Here is a 25,959-nt window from a genome sequence, read left to right as displayed (position 1 = left end):
CCAGATATCCCCCAGAAGTTCAAACACAGGGAGACCCTGAAAACTATCACATTCTCTTTAGTAATCACTATTTTGCCAGTTGGAAAACTGTGCTATTTCCAATAGTAATTAACCAATTTTCAGAGTTTTTAGACTTATAGCTTAGTAGTTCTCAAGTCGAACTATGTTGGCCCCAATTGCCTCTCTTATCAAGAAATGATCACTTTTATCTTAAGTCTGTGTTTTTAGGAGTAGTCGTAAATGCAACCTTTTTAGGTTGCTGACTTCAAACCTTAATTACTCCAGATCCAACTGATGGACTTCTATCAGATAACTTCCTACTAATTTGCAGGAAGCCATTCTACTATATTGGCAGATAATTCCTTAGCTGGTAACTCCTGATTATCCTAAGTAATTGGTCTTTGGTCAATATATAGTATTGGTGATAATTCCTACAACTACAGCACATCCCTTGACCTAGTTACAATACTCCATAAAATCTATTGGCTTTTTCAGTAGTGCTTCCTAGGATTTCTAAACTCTTCTAGTTTTCATAAAGTGGATGTTAATGAGTTGGCTCTTAGTAAAGATCCTCTAACATTCAATACCATATCTTTGTGCAAAAACATCCTGTTACTTACCATCAATATCAGAGATATTCAATCTTTGAAGCCTTGTAACTCTCTGGATAGTTTACAGATTTACTCAGTTCCACTTCACAGACCTTGCCAAAAGTCTCCTCTTATATATCTCGTAAATAGGATCTAGTTGGACAAACAGCAACAACATATATAGTGTTATTCCTACACCTTCAATTTTGTAGTATTATAGTCACAGAACGCCACTAAGATAGATCAGTGTAATAATGTGCAGGCCCCATAAGGGAGCCAGAGGATGGTATTAGAGATTAGAGATTCCAATTCTGAGTGGGATTACCCTACTTAAGGTGGTTTCTAGGTATCAGATCCTGATACTCCTAACACTAGCATAAATGAAACTAATTAAAGATATCAAATGATACTCTTTAGTAAAACAACTTAAGTATCAAGTGATACTCAAAATATAATATAGAATAAACTAAGTATCAAATGATACTTAAAACAAACTAAGTACCAAAATGATACTTGAAATAAAACATAAAACAAACTAAGTATTAAAACAATACTTAAAACAAAATATAAAACAAAACAGTAACGTGTTCGCAAGGTGCTAGTCACGTTATCGGTAAAGATACGATAGTTGGCAGGTGGCCTTCTCTACCAGAAAGGAGGTGAGAGCTGAAAACTACAGGAGATTTCGAAGGTGTACTGAGGAACAAAGAAGTAACCGTTCAACCAAGTATATTGAAATACTGTCTGTCAAAGTCTGCCTTTTCCATCGTGGAATCAGGTGGTCTTTAAATACACAAATCTGTTCATGTCTCGCATAAACAAAACTAATCAAAAGCATCAATCAATACACTTTGGTAAAACTAATTTAAGTATCAAAGCGATACTTAAAACAAAATATAAAACAAAACCAAGTATCAAAGCGATACTTAAAACAAAATATAAAACAAAATCAAGTATCAAACAATACTTAAAACAAACCAAGTATCAAAGCGATACTTAAAACAAAACATAAAACAAAACCAAGTATCAAACGATACTTAAAACAAACTAAGTATCAAAGCGATACTTAAAACAAAACATAAAACAAAACCAAGTATCAAACGATACTTAAAACAAACTAAGTACTAAAGCGATACTTAAAACAAAATATAAAACAAAACCAAGTATCAAACGATACTTAAAACAAGCCAAGTATCAAAGCGATACTTAAAACAAAACATAAAACAAAACCAAGTATCAAACGATACTTAAAACAAACCAAGTATCAAAGCAATACTTAAAATAAAACATAAAACAAAACCAAGTATCAAACGATACTTAAAACAAACCAATAACCAAGTACCCATACCGGTTACAAAAACCAAGTATCAAAAACAATACTTAAAACAAAACCTTTAACCAAGTACTACCTGTACCAGTTACACTCCATATTCTGGCACGAAGATTCAATTAAATTAAGATCTGGTAACTGTAAGTACCAAGGAAAATGCTCTACTTTTTTTTTTAACCTCAACTTAGTAGCATGTTTCTTCTAACGTAAAGCACAGTGATGTGACACAGCACTATGATGTGATACTCACCTTGGCGTCATGTGAGACCTGGTATTATCTGAACATCAATCCCGCTTCTGCGCATGAAAATAGTGAAATCGATAACACAACCATCAACTATGGGGAAAGTGACAGCAAGGAAGACTTCTAAATATGAAGAAAGACTCCAGAGAGTGATCAAGGCTACAAAGCGACTGCAAAACCCAATTCCAGTATCTAAGGGAGCAGAAGAATTCCAAGTAAACAAGCGAACCCTCTACCAATGAATGAAGAGCACTCATCGGAGCCGCATTGAGTCACACGAGAATCAACAACGCCTCTCAAACTCAGAAGAGGTTGCCATTGTCCGCTGGTGTCAGCGATAAGATGATAATGGCTTTCTACCACTGCTTGATATAGTGAAAGATATGGCAATTTTCTTGAAGCGGAAGTGGACAGGTGTGGAGCCATTACTGGTGGGGCAGAATTGGATCAATCGCTTTCTGACCCAGAATCCATCCTTAGCAGCCAAGCTAAGTACACGGCTAGAGCGTCAGCGATCGTATGCAAAGGACCCTGCCCTTTTGCAAGATTATTTCACCAAGTTAGGCCACCTGATACGAGTCCACAATTTGAAAGCCTGTCAAATTTTCAACATGGATGAAAAAGGCTTTGTGATGGGACTGGCAATACAGGCAAAGGTGCTGTGTCGAAGAGGCCATAGGAACCCTCATGTGACTCATGATAACAAGCGGGAACTTATCACAGTAATTGAGACTGTGTGTGCGAGTGGAGCTGCACTTGCTTCATTTGTTATCAATAAGGGCAAAGATCATTACCTAGGCTGGTACTGCAATCTCACCAACAGGGAACGAGGATATCACTTTAGCTACTCGCCTAAAGGTTGGACTGACAATCTCCTTGCATTGGAGTAGCTGGAGGATTTGTTTGACCCAGAGTCAAGTAGTATAGCAGGTATTGGAGAAACCCGGCTCTTAATTTTTGATGGACATGGGTCCCACATTACCTTCCTGTTTATTCAGTTTTGTGTCAAGCATGACATTCTTCTCCTTTGCCTACCCTCACATTCTACACATTTATTACAGCCTCTCGATATAGGGCTCTTTTCACCATACCAACATTTCTATGGACTGGCCGTGGATAAACACCTTCACTCTGACCAGAGTTTGGAAGGAATCAAAAAGGCTGCTTTTATTCCTTTTTTGAACAAGGCATGCGATCATACCATGAGGCCTACAACAATCTAAAGAGCCTTTAGTACAACTGGGATCTGGCCTCTTAATCCCTGTCGTGTATTACAAAAGGTCGCCCCAGAAAGGCCGAAGCGGTGAGATACGCTTGGACTTGTCAAGAATCCAAGAAATGCTCAGGATATCCAAAATAAGGTTAAGATGGGGAAGAGTATACTTGATCTTGGACTTTTAACTTTAGAGGATAAAACACGGTGGAAAGGGTGGGCATTAGGGATCAGGTGGTAGGACTTTTATATAATCTCGAACATCAGCTGGAAGTTGAAATCGCTGAAAAAGATCTCTACCTAGAGACCAACCAATGTCTTCAGGGTACAGCGAGCCTCTACAACACTACCGATAAACAACAGTGGTCCGTTGCCCGGGTTCTAGATGGAGCTGAGCTCATCCGCCTTCGTGATACAAGTAATGAAAAGGACGATAAAAAAAAATTAAAAAAAAGTTGCCCCAACCTACCAAGCTAGACACAAAGTTTCTACCAAACTACCTCAGAAATCAAAAACCACACAACCACAGTATTCCTCTCCTCTTACCCCAGATCGGCTGGTTCGAAACGTGGTTATTGCAAATACCCCTATGGTGATGTTCATCGATTCTGAGATGGAAGAAAGTAAGGAAGAAATCTTGAGTGATAGCAATTAGAACTCTCCACTCAGAACTCAGCAAAGACATCCTTCGACCAGCCCATTCCGTGCTTAAAAGAGTACTAAACCTGACCGACCCTTACACATATCCCTCCGCTCTCAGAGATCATAGTATTTATATTTTTCTTCCTTGTACCTTCTCATAGTACTATGTTCTCCCTCCCCTCCCACTGCCCCTATTTTTTTTTTTTGAAGTTCTAATTTTCCTCCCTTGGGCCTTTTTCTTTCATAGTTACATTCTCCTTTCATTTCTCATTCTAAATCTGGTCTTTTCTTCTTAATTGGACTTATATTTCTTGAGATACAAAGTAATTAAATTGGCTCATGCATCAGGACTACCTGTGAAACCCGTGTGTCAGTTCACGGACCTATGTCATATCACAATGCCATACATTACCCTAGAGCGCCATCTTCTACTACCTGTATCCAGCCATACTCTTCATAGGTTTTATACCAGAATGGAATCATATATGGATCAAGTATCTGAATTGCATAAATTCAGAGTTGATTATAGCTTTTCTATCCACAAAAACCAAGTCACTCTTCAAGTGTCCGGAGAATCCACTCTAAACTATGACTCCAGTTGATTCCCAGGCTCAGTTCCATACCTCATCCAACCATTCAAGATAATATTCCCCCTCAGCATCTCTAATAACTGGTAGATAGCTGTTAAAACCAGATGTAGAGAAAAATGACTCATCATACCAAATAGTCCTAAGTCAGTCATCATAGCTCCAACTAAGCTTATCCTGATACCACTGTATTTACTTTTCTTGATTTTCAACTCTTATTTCCCACTTGTGACAAGGAATATATTTTTCATCTTCATGTAATGTAAGGATATACTGAATTTGACTAGGATAACATGAGAGACCAAGGTTGTCTCTAATTTCCTCTCAAGGCATCTGCTGGGTATTGCAGTCATGGGTGGTATAGAAGATAATTCTCTAAATATTATTCTCCTTGGGAGAAGAAGGTTGTAACTTGTTCGTAAGGTACTAGTTACGTTATCTGTGATAGGTACGATAGTTGGCAGGTAGCTTGCTCTACCAGAGAGGAGGCAAGAGCTGAGAACTAAAGGAGGCTTCGAGAGTGTACTGAGAAACAAAGAAGTAACCGTTCAATTAAGTATATTAAAATACTGTCTGTCAAAGTCTGCCTTTTCCATCGTGGAATTAGGCAATCTTTAAATACACAAATCTGTTTATGTCTAGTATGAACAAAACTACTCGAAGGTATCAAATGATATACTTTGGTAAAACAACTTAAGTATTAAAATGATGTTTAAAACAAAACATAAAACAAAATCAAGTATCAAACGATACTTAAAACTAACCAAGTATCAAAGCGATACTTAAAACAAAGCATAAAACAAAACCAAGTATCATAGCGATACTTAAAACAAAACATAAAACAAAACCAAGTATCAACCGGTACCTAAAACAAACCAAGTAACAAAGCGATACTTAAAACAAAATATAAAACAAAATTCTTAACTGAGTACCTGTACCAGTTACAAGTACCAACAGCAGAATTAGACCAATACTGTCAATAAAGCTTCTATATCAGAATCAAAAGCAAAATCAGGGACAACAGTTGGGCCTGATACCAGCTCAAAAATACAAGTTTTGTTGTTTACGCCAAAAATACCTGAAATTGAAGCTTTCAAGTTCCAGTTTTACAGCTCTTGCTGAATGTTCTCATAGGTCTAATAGCTAATGCATGGCAGTTCAGAGCCTTTCCAATCACCTGAAGAATTAGAAACAAATAGTTGTCAATAGTCCTCTAAGTGGTAAGCAGGACCTAGTAGTATTTGTTACTTTGTTGAAATTGCAACTTCGTACCTAAAATATTGGTAAACTAATAGCTTAAATTCTTACAGGCCCAGGTGCAAATAAGCAAAATAATCATGCATCATGTTATCCAATATTCAAATCCCTTTTATCTCTCTGGATTGATGCTGCTGAGATTACCTCTGTTTCTGTAATAGATGAGGTTATTTTTGCTCAATCAAGAGTAATAATTCAACAATTTATGGGGTGGAAAGTAGATGAAGGCTATGAGTACTTTGATTTCTCTTCAGAATGGCTTCATCAATCTAAATCTCACTTTCAGATTGGGCGCCTTACATGACAGGGCCATCCAGGAGATGTAGATGAAAGTGAACTCCCACATGACCGTGCCTCTTTGGCCCAGCAGCTTGCCTAGTTCAGTCGCTACAATATTTACAATCCAGATAAAAGTGGTCTTATTTATAATAAACAACCAACTTCATTTAATATAAAACTTACACCAAACAAGACACTCAAGGGAGAAAGGATCAGAAAACCAGAATTACAACTTTCTATATTGTCAATCAAGACAGAACAGATAAGAGAAAAATAAGGATAATTGGAAGAGCTCAGACACGTAAGGCCTTTCAAGAAAATTGTGTCAATGCTGTCAATCTTCCGGTTACTTATCAATTTAACAAGAGAGCTTGGATGCTTAGCAGGTTGTGGTATGAGTTTCTCAGGTCTCTGAATGATGAGATACATATTCAGAATCATTCTATTGCACTTATCTCCAATAACTGTCCCTCTCATCCACCTCCTGAGAAACCACCTATCAATTACACTGGTCCTCCTCCTCTCATCCTTACTCATATAACTCTTATTTATCTTCCACCATGTGAAATAGCATATTTACAGCCATTAGATTTGGGAATTATCAAATTCTTTAAAGCAGCATACCAGCACCAATATGCAGATTGTATGGTACAGAAGTTTAACCAACATGGTGAAACACAAGAAAAATCGATATCTTTAAGGCAATTTATCTCATATCTACAGCATGCAATAGTATAACACCAGAGACAATACCGAACTGTTGGAAAAAGGCCCATATCACGGGCTCGACGGGCACCACTGAACCTGAAATGCCAAGTATAGCAGAAGACTTTGTTACCACACAACATTTGGCCTGCTTACAGATCTCTTGACAGTTACGGGAACTGGGCGATACCGATTACCAAAATTGTGATAAGTATTTTGATATCTTCTTCACAGATGAAAATTCCTCTATGAGCTTTGAATATCCCTTACCAGCTTCCCTTCCCAATTCATCAAGCCTAATTGAAAAGGAAATTGCCAATAGCCTACTTGAGCAATCAAATATCGGACCTCGCTGGAATCGCCTCCACTCTGGATATTGTTGAAAATTTCTTGAACGGGGAAAATTCAACTCCTCAAACCCCAGTTCCTTTACCTCCACCCCCTATCACCACTGAGATTGCAATTCAATATATTAATGAGCTTCAACACTTTTACCAAGCTCTTCCCGTTACACATTTACTAAATCCTAATTCCAAGATACCTAAGCTAGTAGTTTCAAAACTTGTCCATCAGACAGAAAAAATTGAGAAATGCCTTCTTCTGAGAAATTCTCCCTTATTCCACTATTTTACTCTTGCATTTCTAATTTTACTTTAGATACCTAAGAAACCGGCCCACGAAGCAATCAACTCTTACAATACTTTCACCCTCGTCCGATTACTCGCTCACAAGCACTTCTCTCTGAGCCCTTAAGCCTACAACATTCTCAGAGCGAAACTGCCTTGGCTCAGTAACCTGGGGGACCTGTGGAGGATGATTGGGAGTATGATCAGAAGGAGGATGAGCATTTTACCTGTGTTCCTACAAGATGGACTACCCGTGATATTAACCACGCTTTTAAGCAGCTGTAATGTTAGATTTTGGGCTGAAATAGGGTAAAAATCTGGGACAGTGAATACAATTTCTGTGAGCAGGGGTCAGAGACTTTAGAATTTCCATCCGATCCAAAACTACACAATATCCAGGACAGTGAAGTCTTTTTCTATGTATCGTGAACCAATCTGCAAAAATTGTCCTGGACAGGGAATAAACCGGGAGAATGAGGTCCGGGGCAACTGGGGGCGAATGTACCTCCATGCCGCAAATGCTCATTATCCCTTACAACAACCCCGCCCCCCAGCCAGTTTTGTCCATCCCCAACACCAGGAATAGAATTAAAAAAAAAAAAAAAAAAAAATTGGAACTCAAACCAAGACCAAGACCCGCCAGCACAACCCCACGGTCCTGGCAAACTTAATTTCCCAGGTTCCCAAGTTCAATTCCCCCTGGGGACAACAACCAGTTAGTTAATTCCTCCACACGCAATATCATAAAAAAATCACTGGCCCCTGGACGGGAAAAATGGGGTGGTGAGGGCGGAGGAGGAAGTAGGGCTTGGTGCAAGGAGTCGGGTGTTGGGTCCTTGACCCTGCCCCGCCCTCCCTACGAACGTGTGGTAGCCCTGAAGAAGGATGCAGCGCGGAGACGCGAGAGTCTTATTCCTGGCGGTTGTTGGAAACCTTTCGAAAAGCCAGAGTAGTGCCTGGGAGATGTGCCCTCGGCCCCGATCAACCTGATTGATACGCCGAGTCCCTAACAAATAGGGATGAGGCATGCGAAAACATGACGGCTTAAGAGTCATGATGCGTGAACATCGTTACAACTCAACCTGACTATCTCAGTGGCATATGGATTCCTCCAGCTCTTCCCTACTGCCATAATATTCCTGTCCCTAATATTCCTGTCGGCTCAATTTCTCCGGGACCAAGGACGGAGTGCATAAATAAACCAGTTATTGGCACATATATATGCATACTTCCCCCCAGGTTATGCTTGATCCTCATTCGATAGAGAATAGATGTTGGCAAAACAGTGCTGAAGATTAATAAAGTGCATCGCACGATACCGTCAGTAACATAGCATGGATCCCACATGGGTGCATCTTTGCACTCCCTCGGAAAGATGGTATGTGCAAACTAGGGAACATAAATCCTCCCATGAGGACTAGTGCTGAATTAAGGCCTCCTCTGGAACAAGTCCCACGCCAACACTTGATACGATTGCCCCCCTACATACCTAGATCCCAACACCACCGAAATGAACAGTGCTTAACATGAATCACATCCTTTTTATTGGGAATCGAGCACATGTTCCTGACAGTATCTCCAATACTGTCAAGCTCTCGCACTCAGAAGCGCAAATATGAAACGTCACCTACCATTAATAAAGGGCTGAAAGTGAATGATCACAACCCATCACTCGACAACCCCGACCTGGACGATCGTCAATGGGAAGAAAACAGGACCCAACTGAGGAAAAAGGGGAAAAAGGAAAAAGAAATCGCAACATGTGTCTCCTCGCAAAACCCCTCACTTTGTCTCAGAATCGGGGAGACCGTGAGCGGAGGTTTTACAGGGTGATGGGGCGCCCAGGTTTCCACAACGCGGCACCACTCCCCAGCGCTCCAGCACGGTGGGGGAGCTGCGATGACGTGGTGTATCGTATTTCATCCCGGATCACCTGGATACCGGCAGTATACAGTTCCCAAGTGTTGCACATTGACCCCTAGCGCAGAATTCCCGCAGGTGTTTATCGTCGGCATTTGCAGTAAGTTATCAGCACAGGGCTCTGTAGCACCGGAGAGGATGTGTGTTCTCCTGATCAGCTCAACTCACTCATAGGATATGGCGAATGCTGGTAGCGGGCACTTGGTGACGAAGGAGGAATAGCACTTGTGTAGACGTGAGAGTGGATGTGTTCGACAAGTATGATACAGAAAGAGAAAACATACATTATTGTCATCCGGGTCCTCATCATGGGAAAAGCGCACACAACTACAGTCACAACCCTTCCAAATAAACGACACAATACCCCCCATCTAACCCCTATACTTACGTCCTACTAACCACAAGTTAGGATTACATATCCATGAATAGGATTTATTTTCACAAAGAGCTCCGCCCACTAGAAGTTATCTCGAAGAGATATCCTAAAACAGTATTTCTGTGCCTATCATTTTGTGTCTGTCAGACTACTTCCAACGTGCCCCACAATATAATATCATCGACACAACCGCCTTTTCGGAGAGCGGCTGATACATGATTTGAAACCAGACAAGCACTTCGACAAGTATGTCACCGATTCCCCACCCTTATCCCCTTGTCAAGACAAACATCTCCCAGCCTCAGCAACAGCTGCGGAATCGCCCCATCGAGTTGACAAGCAGCCAGATGAAGCGCCGCTTGCTCGGATGGGCCCTAGACATCTTCGTCCACTCATTCACCCTCCAAGAAAATCCGGGCTGTAGTTTTGCGTCCCCGATAGATCGCAGCTGGTAAGGGCGTCTTGAATTCCTCGCCGGAGTTGAAATCTATCCTTCCATCGCTGAGAAAACCCCTCACAACCCCTCCACATCCCGTTCTTGTAGTGTAATAAAGCACCGTCCTGTCCGATGTCGTGTGTGAGTTGGCGTTATCCTACCGATTCACGAGTATTCGCGCAATCCCCACCAGCCCATTCGAGGCCGCCCACGATAGTGGTGTCGGACGTAACGAGTCTTAAGTTTCCAGGCGGACGCCGCAATCCGGAAGCGTGTGGGCGGCAGTCTCGCCCTGCGCTACCACGGCATCATTGATGAGTCTGCCCTCCCCCACAAAGTCAAGAACCCTCCCGTTCTAGAAGCTTTTTGGCCAAGAGCTTGTCCCCCCCGACTAGCGGCGAAGCAAAGCGCCTCCCCCCAGTCACCTCAGAGCGGTATCTGAACAAGTTTTCTATGAGAGAATTGGAGAGAAGGTGAGAGACGGCGGCTGATTCCTAGGAGAGAATTCAAGTCGGATAGTCAGAGGTCTCCCGAAACTCGAAGCTCAATCTCATCGGGAAGGCCATGCGAGGCCATACTATCTCTAAGCTGTTTCTGGTAGAACCCTGATATGAACTTATGGGAAGCGTGGGTGAAGCGGGGCGTAGATTCTTTGCGAGGAAGTGGTGGCTAGTATCTATATGCCACAATAGCGTACCAAGGCTATCGCTCAGTCCGTCGTGTACATGATTGCTTTTATAAAATGTACTGCGCCAGAAAATCTTGCTCATGAGAATATCAAGATGGTGAAATATTTCCTCCCTGATTGACAACAAACTACTAGTTTCGAACGAGGCCTTATCCCACCAACCTCTTAAACGAAGTGACATACTAAGTGATAAGTATTGACCGAGAGTACTTTTGAATCCTCAGATGCCTTGACCGCTATCACGGACCCAGTGCGGGGTTGAAATCTTCAAGGTTACATCCAGAACCAACACACTGAGAGCTTACAGCACAGTGTAGCAGATTCGAAAATAGCGCTGCACCTACACTTTACCCCTCGTGATACCGGTATATCGCGCGCTTTGGATAAGAAACTCCAAAGAAGTCTCAGTCTAGTCTATTTCAATTGGGGGAGGTAGAAAATCGCGGAATTTAGTCGTTACCTAGACTTGAGCTGAGACCCATTCCCGATCTATATGAGCACATCAAGTAAGCTATTATTAACTGGGTTATCAAAGAGTGCCTAGTGCCGTGAAGTCAGGAATATCCTATGGTAATGGCCAGACACGAAGGTTGGTTTGCCCACAGACGAAACGACAAACCACCCGGACACACACCCCCCCCCTACTTGGACAGATGATTGGCTGATTTTCTATGAGGAATTCACAAGCTGGCCTCTTCTGTTGCAACATCTCATCAAGTTTACCAAGCTTACCACAGGAAAATTTCCTGTTCAAGTGTAGCCATCCGAGTGAAGGGTGTCCGAGTGGCTTGTGGTTTCGTCTGCCCTAAAGGGGCGGATGGACGATCTTTATCGGGACCGGGGTACTACGATATATAGTATCATACGGTGCTCGTGCTCTACACTCCCGCATTAGTCTCGTGTAAGCGCGCGTCCATCTAGCGCCGTGATCACAACAACCCATTCGCCCAGTAATCCCGCCCCCCCCAGCAGCTGAGATATTGGTCTCTCCCCAGCGTGTTTGATCTGTTTCTATAAACTGGCCCAATAATTAATATACAAGCTACACAGCACATTTCCGGAAATACCACAAGGCCTATCGAATTCTATACCTAGTATACTGTATAGGCCCTTCTCCCCACCCACTGTCCATTATATATCTCGCAAGAAGGTTGAGTTGGCACGAGTTTTTGTTCCCGGCAAGTACATGATCTGATGGAGTCCTATCAATCGCAGAAGAGCAACGTAAGTCGTGAGAGGCACGTAAGTCGTAAAAGTCGTTTAACTGAATCCCCGGTGCCACTGCATAAATCCCCCAGATCGATATCATACCCTCTCACGGGAGAAATGTCCAACCACCGCACCCTCTATCCAGCCGGCCGCCAAAACATTTACAGCGTCTCACCGCAGTAGCTCCCCCAACCCAGAGCCAACTCCGCTATCGTCTAGGAGATGCAACATCGCCTTTTGATATCACCGGTCGTCCATCGTGTATAATACTGGCCCCCGTAGACTTCCCTTAATTCGTCATCAAGCTTATCATCCTCTAAGAGAATCCGCATCGTCGTTCTATGTCCACCAGCAGCCGCCGAATGTAACGCAGTCCACCCAAAGTTGTCTTTTGCGTTAATGTCCACCCTCTCGTCGTCCAACAATGTCTTCACCACCATCTCGTATCCCCGACTCGCTGCGACCTGAAGCGGTGTCCAACTTTCCCTGTCCCGGGCATTGGCATCGGTTCTTGTATCGCTTAACAAAACCTCCACTACCAAATGGTGTCCGCGACTTGCCGCCAGATGCAATGGCGTCCAATCTTCCTCAGTGCGAAAGTTGCGCTCGGTTCTGCCGTCACTGAGTAAAACCTGCGCCACCTCATGGTGCCCGCGAGACGCCGCATAACAAAGGGCCGTTTTCCTGTCTAGGACGTCTTGCGAGTTGACATCAACATTATCGCGACCGACGAATAGTTGGACCATATTTGCTTGCCCCGATTCAGCCGCCTCGACCAACGGTGTTCTCTTACCCCCAGCCTCTGGATCGACGCCACACTCTAATAACACACGAATGACTGTTTCGTTCTCAGTCTTTATCGCCGCGTTAAGCAAACCCGACCGTCCGATGAAATCGAGAATCCCCTTGTCTAGAAGCTTTTTGACCATGGCCTTGTCCTCGCGTCCCGCTGCCGAGTATAACGCTTTCCTACCGAACATGTCATAGCGGAACAGGAATACTCTGTCGATGAGAGCATCGGGTAAAAGGGCTGCGAGACGACGATTCGTTCTCAAGAGAGAATATTGATCTCGTAGGCAAAGGACTTCGGCTATGTGGAAAATAATTTCGTTTGGTAGGTCAAGGAAGGGCATGCTGGTTCGCCGTATCGCAAGATAAGAGATGGGATGTTGGGAACAGTAGTGGGTGGTTCGCTTGTGTTGGAGTTATAACTAGAGCCAAGTCGGTAGCACAAAGCGCTTTTCGCCATATCACGTGAAAACTAGGGTAGGTCATGGTATCTCACTCGTAAAATGAGAAACCCGGAACGCTGGAACCCCTATGATACCATGCATTTAGGGGGGAAAGGAAAGAGTTGTATACCTGATAAGTAAGGTAGCTTCGCTCCTTAGACATCCCACACAGCAAACAGGGCAAATGCTATCATACAAATTGAAGCATTATCGACATAGCAATAAGGAAAACGGTTGTCTCAAAACAACCGCAGGCAAACCCCACAAAACCATCCAAATATGTATGCTCCAGGTCCTGAAGTTATGGATTTCTTCCCCAAAAGTTCCAGAAATGATCTCCGGGCTGGGTGCTGGATCTGAGGTTTTGGAAAAAATACTTACATGACTCACGGTTTGAGAAACGGGCGTTTTAGCGTCGACAGGTTTCCCGGGGTTTCCCTTGGGATCATAGTCAAGAATTGGTGGCTACCGTACCTACAAATTCATGACCCTTCCAGGGGGCATAAGCGAAGTGTCCAGAGACCCCAGCCTCTGTACTACGAAGGACCCAAAAAAACGGGCAGAAAAAAGTGCAAGAGAAGATCTCTGAGTACCAAGGGGTACCTGGCAATACTGTAGGTGTGAAGGGGTCTAAACACTCTTCGAGTAGCGGGGTCATGGGAAAATATGATATAAAACTCAAATATGTTACACCAGAATGGTTTCCCCAGGCAACAATTACATTATTACGTAATTACTTCCTAGTTTTGCAATGGGATTTGCACATGGGAATCGCTATCTTTGCAGGTGTGATGTTTCAAGTGATCAGTGAAAATACAAGTATTGAGAATCACCCTGTTTCCGAGATACTGTAGAGGAAGACATTAAAATTTTATTCCAAATTTTCATTGAGACCTATTAAACTCGGCTGGCTCGAGAGGCACAATTTTTTGTATGGGTTACTTGTACCTCTACCATGTTAACCAGCAGACTGAACTGCCTCCAAAGTGCTTGGGTACCGTAAGGGAACGTTGAAGAGGGAACTACTAGAACATTAAAACGGTTCCCTTCTCTCAACGACAATAACACAGCGGTGCACGCGAGGGGCTGCTCGTATATCAGAACAAACTGGTTCTTGTGTATTCAGTATGATACCTCAAAAGCGGGGTTATCAAAGCGGATTCTAGTTTCAACGCTAGATTAGACTACCCAAGCTGCTCATGCTTCTCAGCCGAGATTTGCCTTTCCCATTTGTAGTAGCGAGCGCGGGCCAGCTCTTTCCCACCAATGAGGTACCCGGGTATACTCGAGCGGCGCATTAGCAGTGTGCAACTACTCGAGCAGTGTATTGGTAGTGGGCAACTAGTGTGCAACTAGTGTGCAGCTACGGTGATATTGGAAACTATTAAGTTTGCTTAAATTGGTGGCAAGAAAGCTCAAGATCATCAAATTCAATCTATGAAAGAGCCTTTCCAATTCAACTAAAGGAGCCACCATCGTGTTCTACCATAGTTTAAAGAAACTTGCAAGCCAGTGCTCATTGTTCCAGGTGCTCACAGTGTAGGTCGTGGTACTTGTACATCGGGTTCAAAGTTTATGATAAACCGGCAGCTTCGTACTTATACATATCTACAATTCCCCAGATAGTTAGACCCCTGCGGGCCGTGCACTACTCATGCACTATTCCTTCCGCGGAAAAAACTTACCAATATTCACTATTCGTACAAATGGGGAAGGCAAATCTTGGCTGAGAAGCACAATAGGTGGAATGGTATCTACCGTACTGTTGTGCTCTCCACCCATTTATTCTTGCTATGTCAATTAATCACCCCCAGATCAACTTTGCTCATAGCTCCTAACAAAGCCAATCTGATCCAGGCCAAACCTCTGACGCCACTCACTCAGTGCCCGAGCACACCAGCAGGCATCACCAATGGCCTATCAGGCGATGTTCATAAATATAGAAGGCATCAGCTCCCTGTAGTGCGAGTTTGAGAATGAGATAAACACATGCCTCTGCTAATACCGGTGGGTAAATTAATCCTCAGCTAACATTACTGCGCTGTACCGGTGTGTGGTTCATCATCCGGGGCATCGGGTATTGGCTAAAAACAGGCTTGGGGAAGACTAGTGTCACAATGTCACAATAGATTTTAGCTTCCGCGGTTTATCCCACTTTTGCCCGTAGAAAACTTCTAACTTAAGACAAAATTTGCCCGGGCGTCAATTAGCTTCAGATTCTATTAACAGAGCTCGTACTCCCAAGCAAAGGGGGAACCCATAAAAATACAAATCTCTGTACTGTATTATGGTTATGGTCGTCACGATAGTTGAACATTCCTAGGCAAAGTGCTCGCATCTCCTGTTTCACGATTCAATCTCGCCACGAGTACAGTACAGTACTCGAATACCGGTAGATGATAGCAGTTATCATTTCCTTTGGCTCTAGTCTCATTGGCTACTGGACAAATAGTGCTGGCATGCCAAGGGCGGGCCTTAATTCACTTCCCTTTGGTGAATCGGAAGTTTTCAGCAAAAAGGAAGGTTTACCGGCGGACCCAAAATGCTTTATCACAATAAGTTAAGCCATCTTTGAGCACACTACCGATATCTCACTCTTGGCAGGCCGTGGGGGCAAGTGAACATGGTTCCGGGTTCTGTGCAAACAATCCAGCATGCCATTTACAAATCCGTCACCACAAAAGCCTGGAAGAACGCCTACGGTACTATGAAATCGCAGGGCCACTACAGGCCCACAGCTGTCTGGACAGATCTCGGAACCTTCCGCCAAGATTGAATAGAGAAAAACGTGCTACGGGGCTAACATCAAATTGCCGGTTGAAGTGCTTCTAGCAATGTAAAGCAAGCAAGCATCAACTTTTGTCCGACTCGGGCTTTAGCATTACCAATGTCGTAAGCTCCTGTCAACTTCAGACCGCAAATATGTAGGTGTATCAAACGAATTTTGCCAACACGAGTCTCTAGCTTCGTGGATAAAAACCATTGGAGGGGATACTTCACAGGAGCTGACAACTAAGTTCAGCCTTTGAGTCCACGATACGGTGCTCTCCTTGCTGGAATACTACCTCTCAAAACTGTCAGCGTGTGGTGCGCTTTTATGCAAGCCATCAGATTCCCGGACTCCCTGCGGACGCAGCCACTGTAGACTAACTAATGAGAATAACGTAACAGAAATTCATGATAAACCAGCCATCTGTGAGAAGGAAACTAGCACTATGCTATGCTCAAAATATCACAAGATTGTGCTGGGAAAAGCTCTAGCCCGAAGCATTTTATTTTTTAACTTGGCGGTAGCTGGAGTATTATACAAATAGTTCCAACTTGCAATCTCGCCATTACCCTGGCGAGTGACATATTGTGAGAATCGGATACTAGCGAACGCGCAAAAGCCAAATTGGAGCGGAGAACCGAGCCGAGTATCCCTCCCCACTGGGCCAGAGTTGGTAAAGTATTTTGATATTTTGGTCCCGAGATCTTTGGCCCGGTTCCCACGGTACCGGTACGTACTAGATACATCCAGCTCTAGGGTCGATGAAGCGTTTTTCGAGTGCCTAGCGGGCGTCGGATAGGTTTAGCTAGGAAATTTTTATGGTATAAAGAGTGGGTCGGCCAGATTGTGTAAATAAAGGACGTTACACGTACCAAAGTCCTTGAGCTCGAAAACTTGCATAAACGTTTTCCAACCCTGGGGCTGAATTCCTCCAAGTTAGCGCTCCGTTGCTGCACCGGCGCTAGTACGTACAGTACTCGGCGGTTGAGCTCCCCATATCGTTAAACTTTGATCGAACCGAGGCAGCATGTTTTGCGTGTTTTGAAGCACTTCAGTTGACTATTGGCCATCGCATGGTCGAGCATATCAAACTTGAACCAATCACGACCTAGCACAATGTCGTAACCATGGGATCTGGGCGGGGTTGAAAAAGCTCCGTGGGCAGAAGCTCGATCTCGGTATATCTCGGATATGCCAAAGGGCTGAAGGCCACGCGCTTGCCGAGAGTCGTCAGGTGAGAAGGCCTAAGAGCCCCACCATTTCGGGCTTTTTTATGATGCGGGCTCTGTTCGTACTTGTAAGGGTATTGTATCATCGACAGCTGATAGCAATGTCGTAGTACGGCATGCTCGGACACTCAAAATAGTGAATGGAGCCGGAGCTCGATCTGAGTAAGGTGATGATGTACCTGTACAGTACTCGTACTCTTAGAAGTGGCAAGTGTAATGAGGTCATCCAGCCATGACGCTGTTAACCTTCTTCCTTCCCAGAACAGAACAGGCTACCGGTATTCCGTCTGACTGGATCGTCCCTGAAACAGTCGTTTTAACTAGACGCTAAGTTAGATTCTTGCACAAATACGAGTACTTGTACTCGAGTGTATCTTCTATCGATACCGGATGTAGAATGGCTTGCTGAGGGAAGATCTGTTGTTGCAAGAAGGGTGAGGCTGAGTCCTTGGGCCAACGGCTCGTGTCAGGGATGATCTGTCTCATATGCCATTGAGGGCTGCGCCTCGAATGAGCGGATATTTTGAATATGATACCTGCATGAGCTTACGAGAAGCAGGACTATTTAACACGCAGCGAAGAATACCGGTAGGTTATGAGTTTGTTGAAAATTTGAATGGTGAAGGGTCAACAGTATTACCGGCACTGTGTTCTGCATCTTGTAACAGAATGGGCGATTGGGTAACTTGGGATAGCAATAAGGTATCCTACCGGTATGATATCATACAGTAGTTTAGTACTTTTTGAGTGGGGGCCAGAGGGTGCAGTGTCGTGGAGAGGTAGTATTGTGCCCTAACACAGTACTTGTAAAAAATGAACCCGGCACCGTGAATACACTAGTGCTACAGAGTATATACGGGGCCAACTCTTTTCTCCAGGATTGACGACCTCCCGGAGTGTTCGAGTAGAATAAAGGACGCATGTTAAGGGAGAGACGGGGAAGGGGAATCAAGATGGCGGATAGCGACTCAAGATCTTGTGCGAGGTCGAACATGTACCGGTATTATACTCGAGTATTGGGGGGTCGCCGAAACATGGATGGCTTGTCTGGGCTAGAACGGTAATCACGTTAAGGTACTGTACAGTACCGTACTCCCCGGTCGGAGCAACGACGGCGCAGGTAACACAGCACTTGAAGTGCCCTCCACGCTCGCACAAGGATTCACTCCCCAGACAATGGTTAAGGTGAGCCATGACACTGAAAATCCTAAGATAATTTCATGTTTGATGGATGGTTCAGTTGGCCCCTCAAAGGTGCTTCATAGGGTGGTCATCGGTAGCATACCGGTACGTACCGTACTCTCGTTAGTCTACGATGCAATGGGAAAGGGTTGCAACGGAGGTAGAACCTACTTGTATGAGTACTGTACTGTACTATACATGTGCCAGTAGTGTAAATGGGCACTAGAACGGATAAACGGCTGGCAGTCTTGTGATAATATTGCAGTGTCTGTGTACTTGTACAGTATGATACAACTAGTTCTGGACCCGTGCCCTCAGCTCATCTCCCTCCTCGCCCTCCTCTTCTTCCTTCCCTTCTCGTGCTCTGCCCTCGGCCCCTCTCTACTTGTACCCCCCCCTCTCCCGCAAACTTTATTCACCTATTTTTGCGAACACTAGCCTCACCTCAGCGCCCGTGTGTGGCTACATGGTTGGGCTTTTGTTTTTGCCGGCATTTATATATTACCCATCTCCCCGCTCTCTCCTTCCGATGGTACGTTGCACTTTTTTTCCCTTTTTCTTTTTTCCCATTTCCCTTTCTGCACATTGTGTTGTGCAGCCAACTTAATCGTGTGGCTCTCGCACTTGAGACACAGTTCGTTGTTTTCTGTCTGCCAGCCAGCCTTCGCCGTTTTTGCCTCCCTTATTTCGGCCAGGCACGCTCGAGATAAGAGAGAATTAATATCCCCCTTCTTCGTGTTCTGCCCCCGAATTACCACAAAGTTGGGGGGGGGCACATCGTCTCTTGGCTCAATCTTCTCATCTTGCACCTTTTTTCCTTGAATAACTTCACTATGCGGTTGCCGACAAGTTCTCAAGTTTTTCTCACAGCGATTTCGGTCCTGTCAGGTATTACTTCAATAGACCGCTCTGCTTTGGACCCGATAAACTTTAAGCTAACCGGTTGGAAATATAGGCGTACAAGCTGTCCCAGGCCCGATCCCCCCCCTCACAGAAATCAATGGTCTAGTTACACGCGCTTTCTCGGATTCTCCCACAGGCGGGTATGCTCCTGGGAGAGCGAGCTGCCCGTCCGACTCATTGATCCGTAGCGCGAACGACATCTCACCTGGGGAGAAGGACTTCCTCAAGAAGCGACAACCTATAACGGATAAAGCTTTAATTGACTTTCTAAACCGTGCGTCGATGGTGGATTTCGATGTAGGGGCGTTCATGAGCAGCTATTCGCCCACTATCGGCATCGCATTCTCCGGCGGAGGTTATAGGGCAATGCTGTCGGGTGCTGGGGAATTCAAAGCGATGGATAGTCGAACTCCGGGGTCAACTGCCGTGGGAAACATTGGTGGACTGTTGCAGAGTGCGAAATATATTGCGGGTTTGTCAGGCGGAAGTTGGCTGTTGGGAAGTGTGGTGATTAACAACTTCACCACCATCGCCAAGTTACAGGCGGCGGGGAACGTGTGGGATTTTGAGAACAGCATCCTAGCTCCGGAAGGGGCATTGCATATTGTGGACACTACTCTCTACTACAACGACCTTAACCGGGAAGTGCAGGACAAGGACAATGCTGGGTTTGATGTCAGTTTGACCGACTACTGGTCGCGCGCGCTTTCTCGCCAGTTTGTCAATTACACTGATGGAGGTCCGGGAATAACTTACTCCTCGATAGCGAAGACAGATCGGTACAAGAACGCTGAAATGCCGTTCCCCATCATTGTTGCGGATGGCAGGAATCCTGGGGAGACGATCATCTCTAGCAATGCCACAGTCTACGAGTACAACCCCTTGGAGTTTGGATCCTTCGATCCTACTCTATATGCCTTTACCCCCATGGGATATATAGGATCGAACGTCACCAACGGTGTTCCGAATGAGAGTGGTGTATGCGCTCGGGGTTTCGACAATGTTGGATTTGTGATGGGAACATCTTCATCCTTGTTTAACGTCTTGATTACTGAACTTTCCTCCACCGGCTTGCCCGGTGTTCTGAGGAAGCTCATCGAGACTACCCTGAACTCAATCTCCGCTGCTGATAACGACATTGCAGACTATTCACCGAATCCGTTCTTCGCTGTCAACCCTGACATCAACCCCTCCGCGAAGACTAGAGATCTGACACTTGTTGATGGTGGCCTGGATGGCCAAAACATCCCTCTCCACCCACTTATCCAACCAATCCGCAAGGTCGATGTTATCTTTGCAATGGATAACTCTGCCGACACCGTTAGAAAGAATGGGCAGAGATCCAACTGGCCCAATGGCACAGCCCTCATCGCTACATATGAGCGTTCGATCAAAGGTTCCCAAAGCAACGGAACCCTTTTCCCTTCCGTCCCAGACGTCAATACTTTCATCAACCTCGGCCTTAACAACCGCCCAACATTCTTCGGCTGCGATGGCCGAAACATCACCTCAGACACGAACAAGTTCCCTCCATTGGTAGTTTACATCCCCAACTCACCCTACACCTTCAATTCCAACATCAGCACCAACCAGATGGCATACACAGCGTCCGAGCGTGACCTGATGATCGAAAACGGGTACAATATCGCGACCCGCGGCAACGCCTCCTTTGACGAGAACTGGCCCGCCTGCGTCGGTTGCGCCATCGTTCACCGTGAGCAGGAGCGCAAGGGACAGACACAGACAGCGCAGTGCCAAAAGTGCTTCAAGGACTACTGCTGGGACGGGACGCGCAATAGCGCTGTACCCAACGATTACGAGCCCACGGCACTCGTCTCGGCCAAGAGCGCTGGCACAAAGAATGGAGCGAAGAGCTGGGGAACAGTCATTATCGCGGTGTTATCCGGGTTGGTGAGTGCTGTGTTGCTTTTGTAACGAATCGATCCACAAGTTATATGCTCCTCTTTCTCCAATCGACCGATCCACCGGCCTGGCCTGGCTCTTTCTCTCCCCTCTCACCTGGAAACTGCCGGATCGAGGAGTTTGTCCGGGGCTTGAGGGGGGGGATGCGTTGCTTTGTCTTTTTCTTCGCACTTGGAAGCCTGCATTTTTGGGCGGAGAAGGAATCTTGGGTCATTCACGCAATGTTCCAATTCTTACCTTTCCCGTCTTCCTTCATTCTAGTCTGGCCATTGACCGCCGCGCCTCCGCTCTACCTACCTACCCTTCCTAAAACCTTTCTTTTCTCGAACGGGGCTAGGACCGGGACAAGCGGACGCTGGTAGTCATTTTGTCTCCTGTAAAATGTCTTTTTGTATACCTTCTCTTCACCGGGTTTCTCAGCGAAGGGTTACTTCCTTTTCTTTTCCTTTCTTTTTCCTTTCTTTTTTTACATATTATTTTATTTTCTATTACATACCCTCATTTGGCCTTTGTGTTTTCCTGTCTCTTTTGGGGAGGGAGTGTTTGTGGGGTTGGATTCAGGTGTTTTCTCTTTTGCAATATGATACTTTAAGTGAGGGGGGAAGAGGAGGAGGAAGATAGGATTGAATTATCACTTGAAAGGAGAGGACAAATAAATGCATGTATACAGTACACTACTTCTAGGACATATGATAACTCATCGTTGGTCGCCTAACGTACAGTGCAGTATCATACCTCGTCGCAAGAGCAAAGCCGCACCGAAGTGGTGAAAAAAAAAAGCGAACAAGTCGTTCCTATAAAACTACAATACCGATATACCGGTACCACCATCCTTACTGCAAAGAAGTGATCGCGCTTACCCCCCCACAGTATTCCCGAACACGACCCAATCTTTGACCACCCCTACCGATACAGTACAGTACCACACCGACTTATGGGTACGGCGGGCATCCCCACACATTGCCGATTGCTCGCTACTACGAGTTAGGCCCCCACTTCAACCATACTCGGGGGTGTAGGTAAATGATGGGATGGACCGGGGTTGGAGATGTCAAAGCTTTTTGCCCTCTCTGGTATTGGACCTAGCAAATTAAATCATTTCTTGCCTCTTACGAGTACAGTAACGAGCACGGGGACCTCAAACCCCTGTCCATCCCATCACTAACGTACTAGTACACCCCCGAGTATGGTACTCGAGTACTCACGGTTACCATGGTTCCTGAACCCATGTGGCCCGTGCGGACTTCGAGTTACGGAGAGGCTTTGCGGCGGGGTTCATTGCAGATATTGTGCTGTTTTGTGAGGGAGCATCGTATTATCATTGCGGTCCGGATTGTGTATGTACTAGCACAAGTGCATGTTTTACCTACTCTAGAGAGTGGGATAATTGGGGTGATGACCGTCTGGGGTAAGTGCGTTATAGACATGGGTCGATTAAAAGAACTTGCGGCCTGGAATTGGCGAGTGATTGTTTGTGAATTCGCACCCTTGCTTGATTACTGGTTGGGGTGGGATTGCTGGTCTACGTCGTGTTATACAGTAGTATGATGCAATATGGAAGTCGGTGCTTATGATGTACGAATGTGATAGCTTGAGGTTCGGTTATGCATATCGTGTAATAAGAACATTCATAAAGCAAGGTATTAGGAGGCAATCATAGGTGCGTATTCTAGGATGAAGTGATGATATCCCCCACCCCACCATGTGTATAGTTCCTGCATGTTCGTCTCCCGTGCCATTGAATTGAACCATTTCATCTCCCTAAAATGACGCTCATATCCGGATCAACCGAGCTTACGAAGCCATCGCCACTCACATTTCGATGTCAGGAGAACCCTACTCAATAACTTAAAATCGCAGGTATCGTAGCTCTAAGCCCACAGCTTTTGTCGCGGTGAATTGCGAAGCGTAAAAGAGAATATAAAGCAAACAAAGAAATAACCCCAAACCGAGAAGCCTTCCATTTCGCCCCCGCCACCTCCAGGTTCTCCAAACTTTCTTCAAAAAAAAAAAGAAGACAAGGAAAATCAGTATGGTATGAATGTGAACATGATCTATGACCGCTTCTTGGGGTCACCCTTGGGCTTCGGGCTCTTCCCACCAGCATAGAACTTCTTGCTGGGAGTGTTCGGGCTCTTTCCACCCTTCTTGCCAGAGTTCCAGTAGTACACCATCTGTGCAGCAAGGACTGTGTTGAGAGCGGCACCGCCGAGGAATCCCCAGAGGATGAGAGGGTCGTTGACCTCCGAGAGCGTGGTGAATACTCTAGCAAGGGAGCCAAAGAGGTAGTTGAAGATCTGTGGTTTCCGTTTATCAGTTTAGAATCCTCGCAACAAGTGACATGTAGGGAAGAACATACAGCGAAAGCGGACAACTGTCCGGTACTCTTCTGTCTCGCAACCTCAATAATCTGTGGCACCTTACTGGCCAACCCCAACGGGATCGTGGCAGCCTGAAGATATACCATGATATCCGGACTTACAATCCCCTCATTGAACAAGGCATACCCCGCCGCCGCCAGGGCTGCTACCCAAACAGCACCCCATCCACCCTTCCCGGAGTACTGCAGAATGAGCGTTGAGATGAGAACGTTCTGCACGGCTATCATGGCAATCTCTCCATAAGTTGAGAACGGATTCCCGGAACGGAAGTTGTATGCTAGTGTGCAGAGGAACGCCGTCGTCTCTAGAAGGTATGAGAGGAAGGAGAGACCCTTGGATGATTGTGACGAGAGGAGTTTTATTAATTGCGGGACTTTAACGATTGTTGAGAGCGTGACGATGCCTAGGCCGATTGCTTTGGAGATAGCGTACTGTACGCATTGTGGGTTTGACGCTGGATCGAAGTCACGGATCAAGTTATTGTAGCAAATCGGTGTGAGTAGGTTTAAGAGTGGCTTTTGGATAGATGGTGGGAGGGTGGAGGTGTAGGGGGTGATGTAGGGACGTATTGTGGAGAAGACAGGCCCTTCAAGGGATTGGAGAATAGAGTCCATGGTTGCGATCGCAGTAGTTTTAAGTGGGGAGGGTGGTAAAGGGGAGGAAAGAATGGGAAGGAGATGGGTTGAGGGTGGCGGCGATGATAGAATGGGAAGGGGGTGACATTTGTGGTGAAATGTGTTCAGAAGGATTGGAAAATTCTCCCTTGGCTCGTTTAGGTTACTAAGCCTCAAGACACCAGAATTTAGGAAGCTTGGCGTGGACCGTGCGCGCCAGCTGATCATGGGAGTATCGTATCTAGCGAGTTGGTGATAACGGTGTTGGATTCGCGGTCAACCCTTGTTGGATACTAAGAGTTGGTGAATTATCATAGTTGGAAGTTTTATCATGAGCAAGGGTTTCTCCGTTTAGGTTCCGTTGTGGGTCTCGAGATCACCATGGCAAAGTCCACTTCTTTTGCCCCTAGAAGACACAGGCACTCTCCCTGATGAACGCCGTCCTCCTCATTGTGTGGGTGTGGTAGAATATAAGGACGTGTACCGTTGTTTATCGTAACAGATTTTTTAGAAGCTAATAAACGCCGACATTACTGTACAATACGAGAAATCCTTGGATAGAGCCTCCATGTCCGAAGCAGAGCCTGTCAATCCCATCACCTCTTCATCGGGCCAGTGCCAGGCATAGCAGCCATAGGTAGTGCCGGCTGATCTGCTGGCACAACGCCTGTCTCCATGAACCTCAGAATAGCCTCCAACTTCAAGCCCGGTATAGCCTCCTCTTTTTCCTGCTTTTCTTCACTGACCCCGGTTTCAATTCCCTCAGTGCCGGCTTCCTGCTCTTCCAGGCTGTAGATATCATCGTACCAGTTCCTCTCTTCCTGTTGCTCCTGAACGATTTCCCTTGCCCTATCCCACAGATCGTCGTTATTAACGGTCGGGGCGTTGAGGGCCCTGAGGGCCCAATCTTGGACTATTGGATTGAGCTTTTTGTTGAGAAGCGTGGATATGGATAGTTGGATTTGACTGTTTGCAGGGAAGCTCGGTAGTGGGTAAGAGACCAGCGCGGAGGTGTTTATTTGAGGCGGGGGGAACTGTTGGTTGAGCGTGTGTGAAAGGGAATCTAGTATTGAGAATAGGACGTTGAAGTGGGGCTGAAGAGTTTGCCTGCATGCATGATAATGTCAATAGTCAAAGGTTAGCCCTTTGATGAAACGATGAGCGATGATGTGGAGGGGTTCTCACCAAGGAGGGAGCTGTTCAGGGGTTCCAGTGCGAAGGGCGCTGTCGAAGGCAGTGAGCGCAGAGACTAATCGATTAAAGCGAGCACGTGTAGACTCTAGCGATCTCTGTGGGTTCTCCATCACACCGTAATGGGCTGGAAAGGAGTATATTTTACCAATGCGGAGGGGGGGGGTTGGAAGAGCTAAAGCAAGGGTTGGGGGGAAGTGATGGTGATGGTGGTGAGAGCGAAGATGGGGATGAAGGCAATGGTGAAATTGAATGGATGAAGAATGGGCCACCTCGGGTATGATAATATGCAAATCTACTGCTCCGGACTAACTTTTATCATACCAAAGCCCGGCAACTCACATGCCCGCTTGCTGGCTTCACCCAGGTCCCTAAACATTGTGTCAATGTCTTGCTGTAGCAAGTTCCCTATTTTTCTCAACCAAGGCTCAA

The 25,959-nt window shown here is 45.5% G+C and overlaps 4 protein-coding genes; 2 read left to right on the top strand and 2 right to left on the bottom strand.

Annotated features, from left to right (window-relative positions):
* Positions 1-18,918: 18,918 nt before the first annotated feature.
* GSTUM_00008961001 (uncharacterized protein) lies at positions 18,919-19,669 on the top strand (the record flags this gene model as incomplete). XM_002840401.2 has 3 exons in its annotated part: positions 18,919-19,403; positions 19,471-19,602; positions 19,632-19,669. Exons 1-3 carry the CDS (start codon positions 19,349-19,351, stop codon positions 19,667-19,669), a joined length of 225 nt encoding a protein of 74 aa, XP_002840447.1. The 5' UTR covers positions 18,919-19,348.
* A 31-nt stretch (positions 19,670-19,700) lies between these two features.
* On the top strand, positions 19,701-22,018 carry GSTUM_00008960001 (uncharacterized protein; the record flags this gene model as incomplete). XM_002840400.2 is given in 2 exon segments in its annotated part: positions 19,701-20,738; positions 20,757-22,018. 2 exon segments carry the CDS (start codon positions 19,701-19,703, stop codon positions 21,351-21,353), a joined length of 1,635 nt encoding a protein of 544 aa, XP_002840446.1. The 3' UTR covers positions 21,354-22,018.
* Positions 22,019-22,964: 946 nt separating this feature from the next.
* GSTUM_00008959001 (uncharacterized protein) lies at positions 22,965-24,622 on the bottom strand. XM_002840399.2 has 2 exons: positions 23,701-24,622; positions 22,965-23,638 (listed from the first exon to the last, which is right to left on the bottom strand). The coding sequence occupies exons 1-2, from the start codon at positions 24,334-24,336 to the stop codon at positions 23,396-23,398; spliced, it is 879 nt and encodes a 292-aa protein (XP_002840445.1). The 5' UTR covers positions 24,337-24,622; the 3' UTR covers positions 22,965-23,395.
* Positions 24,623-24,825: 203 nt separating this feature from the next.
* Positions 24,826-25,906, bottom strand: GSTUM_00008958001 (uncharacterized protein; the record flags this gene model as incomplete). XM_002840398.2 has 3 exons in its annotated part: positions 24,826-25,443; positions 25,522-25,822; positions 25,870-25,906. 3 exons carry the CDS (start codon positions 25,904-25,906, stop codon positions 24,933-24,935), a joined length of 849 nt encoding a protein of 282 aa, XP_002840444.1. The 3' UTR covers positions 24,826-24,932.
* Positions 25,907-25,959: the final 53 nt, after the last annotated feature.

The sequence above is a fragment of the Tuber melanosporum genome (genome assembly GCF_000151645.1).
Source record: "Tuber melanosporum whole genome shotgun sequence assembly, scaffold_50, strain Mel28".
In the NCBI taxonomy this organism is placed as follows: domain Eukaryota; kingdom Fungi; phylum Ascomycota; class Pezizomycetes; order Pezizales; family Tuberaceae; genus Tuber; species Tuber melanosporum.
This window is presented reverse-complemented; position numbering and strand designations above follow the sequence as displayed.